This window comes from Orycteropus afer, unplaced genomic scaffold, assembly GCF_000298275.1.
Source record: "Orycteropus afer afer isolate SDZICR_OR568_19922 unplaced genomic scaffold, OryAfe1.0 scaffold00016, whole genome shotgun sequence".
In the NCBI taxonomy this organism is placed as follows: Eukaryota; Metazoa; Chordata; class Mammalia; order Tubulidentata; family Orycteropodidae; genus Orycteropus; species Orycteropus afer.
In genome coordinates this window covers 19,952,368-19,959,667 of record NW_006921603.1, presented here as the reverse complement: position 1 = coordinate 19,959,667, position 7,300 = coordinate 19,952,368, and the positions used below count along the sequence as shown (strand labels likewise).

The following is a 7,300-nucleotide window of genomic DNA, read 5'->3' as shown; positions in this document are numbered from 1 at the left end:
GGAAACCCAAGTAGGGGTCGCTATGAGTCGGGGCCGACTTGATGGCAAATACCAACAACAACAACAACATTTACAAACATAAATAAATGCATGGACTACTGTACATGGAAAAATACAAAAATATATTACCATATTTTCACTGTTTTCACACAAATAATGTGCATATTATACTTTTTCTTGCAAACCATGCAAATTGCTGGTACATTATTTTCCTATGGATGCTATGCACATTATATGCAGATGTCATGTAGGCATGTTATATGTACAAAAAAATACCTAATAGAACAAAAGGTGCCATCGATGAAGGAATATGACTACATTTCAAAAATAGGCAAAGCTAAATTACATGGACATATGTAAAATACCATGTGTTGGCAAAAGTATGGAGCAACCATAGCCATGACACTGCTGGTGGGAACCACTTGGGAAAACTCTTTACCAGATAACTGCTAAAGATGAACATATACATACTTCATACCCAGAAATTACACTTTTAGGTTTATACCCAACAAATGCATGCAATATATTCAGCAAAACACATACAGCAATATTCATAATAACACAATTTGTAATAGCTAAAAATGTTGGAAACTATATCAATGCCTATCAGTAGTTTTAAAAAGAAAAAAATAGTTGTCACTAACTTGACTCCAATTTATGGTGGCCCAGTAAATGTCATAGTAGAACTGTACTGTAGGATTTTCAATGGCTGATTTTTCAGAAGTAGATTGCCAGGACTTTATTCTGAAGCACCTTTTGAGTGGATTCACACCTGCAACATTTAGGGTGGCACCCAAAGGCATTTAAGCATTTGCACCACCAAGGACTCAATCAACAATAAAATATGTAAATAAAAATGAGATACAGTCACATAGTTGAATACTGTACTTAATTGTGAATGAATCTCACAAAGAGAACATTGAGCAAAAGAGAACAGATACCAGAGTACATATGTATGATTCCATTTAAATAATGTTCAAAAATAGGAAAAACTGAGAGTGACTCTCATGAAGGGTACTTTTGCAATGCTGCTGATGGTCTTTTCTGAATTTAGGTGTTGAGTCATGGGTTTGTTAAGTTTCTGAAATTTTACCAAGCTGTACATTTATGATATGTGAATTTTCTGCATGTATGTTTTACGTTAATACATACTTTTACAAATGAAACTCTATTGAGTAGGGGTCAATGTTTGATAAAACCATAGAAAAGAAAAAAAGGAAATGATTACCAAAGTCAAGCTAGTGGTTACCACTGGGGGAAGGAAAAAGCTGTGATGCAGAAGGGGCAAAGGCCAGGAAGTGGTTCCTGGAGATGCTATCAGTGTTCTAATTTTTGGCTTTAGTGATAATTAACAAGAGCATTCACCTTGTACTATAGAAGTATTGGATTATGTTTTAATTACATTTCTGTAGGTGTTCAATTTCAAAATTTAATGAGTAAAAAATAAGCCAAAATGAAATAAATAAACCAAAAACATAATTACTTAGGAAAATATTTATTAAATGTTGAGTGAGAAAATAAGTGTTTTAAAAAACTTAGACATATAAAAATTAAATGGACCTAGTATTTTTGGATGAACTATCATTCTACTTTTCTGAATTTTCCTGAAATAAATACATGTAACAACAACAACAAAAATATATATATTACTTTCATATAGGTATGACATGAATTCTCACTGCTGTCAAGTAGATTTGACTCGTAACAACCCCTCCTTGAGTTTCCAAGGCAGTATCCCTAAGGAAGTAGGTTGCCCAGTCTTCCTTCTAAGACACGAATAAGACTTTTTAAAATCGTATGTCTAGTTAAAAAACTTTTGAAGCATAAAATTTTTATGTCATTCAATTTTTGATATTTATCCTATCCTGGGAATTCATTTATCTCCTTTCTGCCATATTTATTTGTTTTATTAAAAACAAACAAACAAACAAAAAAAAAAAACCTCACTGCCATAGAGTCGAATCTGACTCATAGAAACCCTTCCTTGAGTTTTTGAGGCAGTGTCTCTACGGAAGTAGATTGCCTAGTCATTTTCTTCTTCTTTTTTTTTTTTTTATTGTGATTTGGTTGAAAGTTTACAGAGCGAATTCACTTTCCATACAGCAGTTCAGGTACACTTTGTCTTTTGACATTGACTGCAATTTACCACAATGAAACGGCTCCCCTTCCCTACCTCCCCATAGTTACCTCTTCCCTGTGTCCTTCCCTCCATGTACTCCTGCCCCTGAGCTGTCTCCCTGTGCATACACAGCCTTTCTGTTCTCCCATGATTGTTCTCTCCAAGGAGTGTCTCTATGTAGTGTAAATATTCACCTCATATGTCTGTCTTTTGTTTGGCTGGAAGCCACAGGAGTGGATTCAATTCTAGACCTTAAGGGCAGCTAGGAGCCATAGTCTCAGGGGTTCCGTCAGGCTCTATCAGACGAGCAAACCTGGTCCCTTTTTTTCTCTTTCCCCAAATGATTTTGAGTTTTGTTCCGCATTGTTCTTCCACTCTATCCAGGATCTCCTCCACAGATCCCCCTCAGAGTGGTTGACAGTGGTAGCAGGGCACCATCTAGTTCTGGTCTCATAGTTGCATAAGCTGAGGATTGCTGCCCAGTCTTCTTTTCGAGGAGTGGCTGGTGGATTTGAACTGCCAGCCTTCTGGTTAACAGTCAAATGCTTTATAGGATCTATTATTTAGAAACCCTATCTTTTTCATTTCATTTTAAGTAACCATTTTCTACAGGTGATTGATGTAAATGGAGTTGATGTTACTCCCCGACCTCTTTACCATCCAGATCCACATACTGGTACAGCAAAGCCAAATAAACTACTGACATCGCAAGAAGGATCACTTGGATCAGATTTTATATCTTCCTATAGCCTTTATCAGAATACAATAAATCCCAGTTTACTAGGACAGTTTACAAGGTAAAGTATATTGTTCTATAGTTTTTTAAATCATATTTATTGTTTTTCCATTTAATTGCATATATGTTAGTTAAATGTCAGTTGTTGCCAGTTTCCCAGCCCCCCTCTGTCATCTTAGCATGCTATCTCTGTGTTCCTCTCATTTCTTAATTAGAATTCTTAGAGTTCTACATGTCTTAAGAGTTTTCCCACTCTCACCAAATTATTTCTGAGCAATATAGATCTTACTGAAGATATCCTAAAGAACCAAAAGTTGGGGCTTATATCACACACCCCACAGTTAACAACTGCAATTCCAATTAAACATTTTTTTTTTTTCTGTCAAAGTTTATTCCATGTAGCAATTTATGGAAAAGGTGACTTTTCTGTTTTTCCTGCTTATGCAAATCCCTGTTGTCTTTGGGTTTTACTTTTCTCTTGGTTTATAATACAGAAGGGAGCTCTGGTGGCGTAGTGCCTAAGGCATTTGACTGCTAACCAGAAGGCTGGCGGTTCAAACCCACTAGCTACTCCCTGGAAGGAAGATTGGGCAATCTACTTCCATAGTGATACCGCCTTGGGAACCCAAGTAGGGGTCGCTATGAGTAGGGTCCAACTCGACGGCAGTGAGTTTGGTTTGGGTTTGATTTTTATAATACAGAGCAATTATATGTTGCTCTAGAGCCTGCCTCCAAATTTACATCCATAAGCCTGCAAAATAAAGGATCATCCAATAAACAGGGCCTGTTGTTGTTGTTGTTATGTACCATCGAGTGGGGCCTGACTCATAGTGACCCCTCCTTGGGTTTCCGAGGCAGTATCACTATGGAAGTAGATTGCCCCATCTTCCTTCAGAGGAGTGGCTGGTGGGTTTGAACCACCAGTGCCTTAGGCACTATGCTACCAGAGCTTCCATATATATATAGTATCTTGGAATAATGTAATATGTTTAAGGAAATTTATTTTTGGCCTTAAGTATTGATTTCCTGCTTAGTGCATAGCTTTTTTTATAAAAAATAAAATCTTGAGAGAACCTTTATAAAATCTAATAAATGGGTTGTTGCAGTGTATAAAATTACATAGTACGGCTTTTCTAGCTGTAGTCTTTATAAACTCCATGTTTACCATGAGCAACTAAGTAGCTCCTGATTGTTATAGTTATCTAGTTATCCACCTGGGGTATTTCTGTTGCTGGCAGCACCAAGCAATTTTCTGGGAAGTTCACTACCTTTCTCAGGAGCTCTGGTGGCATAATGCCTTAGGCATTTGACTGCTAACCAGAAGGTTTGCGGTTCAAACCCACCAGCCACTCCTTGGAAGGAAAATTGGGCAGTAGTGATACTGCCTTGGAAACCCAAGGAGGGGTTGCTATGACTCGGATCTAACTCCATAGCAGTGAGTTTGGTTTTTGGTTTGGTTTTCACTCTCTCTCAGGTAAGTGGAATTCTGGTGTTGGGATTGGTTGGTTTTGCCACTCTGCCGGGCTTAAAGTGAGCCCTATCTCTCACTGCTGGCGGAGGGAGATGCATGGCTGAGAGTCCTACCATGGCTAAGAGACAGACCAATTGCTGAAAAGAGAGACACCAGGCTGAGAGACGGCAGCAGCGGAACCAAGAGGCACGGAATAGAATGGCAGACTTTTTTTGGCCCACAGAGGCAGAGGCCAGACGGAAAGGCCAGTGGCCACAGAGGTGTGTCTAAGGGCAAGGCAGAGGGGAGACTGTCCTGACCGAGTAACTAAATCCTGAGCACTTTCCTGAATTTGAGTTGGAGACTGTTGCTTCCCTAATAAACTCCATAATCTGTGAGTGGTGTCTGTGAGTTCTGCGTGGCCACTGCAACAAATTGTCGAGCCCAGGAGAGAAGTATTGAGTGCCGTGGGAGGGACAGTTGCTATTAGAGTTGATGAAAGAGCTGGAGGGAGGCAGCATGTCTGGCCTCCCTGGAATAGGACTTGGACTGCTTGGTGATTCTGTCTTCCTCTTATGGAGTTAGAGGAGGTCAGAAGATGCTGCCTCCATGCTCCTTTGACAGTCGTGAAGGATGAACAGAAACTGTTAAAAAAAAAAAAAAAAAATGAAGGGAAGAATATTCTAGCCATGGTCCTGAAGTGAGAGGGAGAGCTTCATAATTTTGAATTTTTTTTTTTTTTTCAAATGGCAAAGGAGAAGAATGATAAAAAGGTGGATGGGTAAGTGGCTGTATTTTGGATTTTATAATTTTAGATTTTATTCTCAATGTGTTGGTAATCCATTGATGCACTTAAGTATAGGTTTGATATGTCTTATCTCAAGAATGTATTAAAAATGCCTTTATTTAAAGAACATTAACAATCAAATCAGTGTTTAGAATACTATTTATTCTGATAATCTACTATCTGACATAATATTTATTCTGAAATTATGTTTATTTGCTTTCTTCATCTGAATGTGTTTTAATTTATATCTTTAATTGTGTATAAGGATATCTAAATAAATGAGTAATGTTATTCATTATTAAAGGTCAGCTTTAGGAAGCAGTACTGTTTCTAAGTCAAGTATATCAACAACTGAATCAATAGCAGAAGACCTAGAAGAGCCATCCTATAAAAGAGAAAGATTGACTAGTTATACAGGTAATGAAAATTTATTCATATTTTTCAGTAACATTTTCTGTTTAGCAAATATACTTATTATATGTCAAGTTCTTGAGATAAAAGAACTCTGTTAATGATTTCAAAATAGTGGCATATGAGAACTACCAGGAAAGTGTGTATATATTTTTTAAAGTTTCTGAAGAGACTCTTTTGGTTTGCACAACCAGACATATGAACAACTAAAAAAAAAAAAAAAAAAAAAGGAACCACTGGCCCTGTTTTAAAGGAACTCAACTTTTATGACAAATCATTGTGATAATTCTGGTACAGTGTGATCAGTGTCATAAGACAAACTATGCAGGATGTATAAGGGCACTTAGAAAGGAGTGATTAACTCCTCTGAACTGAAAAAACTACAGAAGACTTCACAGAGAACATGACTGAGTTTTGAATTAGATGTTTAAAGATGAATAGGAATTTGGCAGAAGAAGTAAGGGAAGCCCCATCCAGGCAGAGGATAAAATGTGAGGTGATGCAAAGGATTATGAAAGTGAAGATACAAGAATAAGGAAATAATGGATGGTGAAAATTACTGGCAGTTTCAACATTTTTTACATGTATAATTCAGTAACATTCATCATGTTGTGCAACCATCACTACTATCTGTTGGCAAATGTTTTGTTATACTTACACTTAAACCACAGTGAAAATAAAACATAAAGAAATGGGTAGTACCTTGAGGGTCATGTGCCTTGGAATACACTAAAGGTATCTTTCATTTATGATGATGATGAGAGACTGGTAGACATATTGATAAGGTGGGAAAACTGATATTTGTTGAACTCTTCTTTTGGGAACTCTTCTTTAGGAAATGTAACTGACAGGAATGCTTTTTACAGGTAATGGAATACCCTACCAACATTAGCCTAAACAAATAAAGACTTATTTTTTCTCACTTTAAAAGAAGTTAAGAATAGTGGGTAGTTTGGGGCTTTGATTTTTTTTTTTTTTTCACTCAGTTATGTCAGGCTCTGGATTGTCAGTTCTGCTGTTCTTTCTCCATATGCCTTTTCTTCTTGCCTCATGGTCTCAAAATAAATCTCCAACTCTGGACATTATATCTGCATTAAAGGCAGAAAGAAGGTAAAGGGAGTAGAACCAGTAACATCCTCCTAATTTATCAGGAAAGTAAAAGCTCTCCCAGAAGCCTTCCCTAGTCTTACATTCTTGCACTTTTATCTTATGCATGACCCATCACAGCATTTCTGTGACTAGAAGAAAAAAGACAACTTGGAAAATAACAATTAGTAAATGATTTTTATTAAGTCATATCTTTTAGATTTACGAGTTGTGAGGACAGCACCTGAAAAAATAGTAACAAAAGACGACTTGGAGAAGAATATAGAGATAATACTTGAAGAGACAGAAACACTGAGAATTTTTGACCTGCCAACAGTCATGGTTTCTGTAGAATCTGAAGAAGCTGAGAAAGTAAAGTATGTATAAATTGTCTACAATGCTTTGGTAATTGAAATGCTAAATCATGTTCTTGTCTTTGTTTCTGTGACAGATTCTGGATAAATATTGGGGGTGTATGTGCCCAGTGAAAGTATATGTAAAGATACATGTTTATGTTGTATTGCATTTTTCTAAAGGAAAATGCTATAGCTTTTGTTGTTGTTGTTGTTATGTGCCGTCGAGTCAGACTGGACTCATAGCAACCCCTCCTTGGTTTCCGAGGCAGTATCACTACGGAAGTAGATTGCCCCATCTTCCTTCCAAGGAGTGGCTGGTGGGTTTGAACCACCAGCCTTCTGGTTAGCAGTCAAG

General features: G+C 37.2%; 1 protein-coding gene across 1 annotated transcript in view; it reads left to right on the top strand.

The window, feature by feature from the left end:
• The window catches only part of DNAI4 (dynein axonemal intermediate chain 4), a 123,511-nt gene that overhangs the window by 21,339 nt on the left and 94,872 nt on the right, over positions 1 to 7,300 (top strand). The window contains 3 exon segments of the mRNA XM_007959391.1: positions 2,732 to 2,916; positions 5,397 to 5,509; positions 6,810 to 6,966. Coding sequence (XP_007957582.1) covers positions 2,732 to 2,916; positions 5,397 to 5,509; positions 6,810 to 6,966 — 455 coding nt within the window.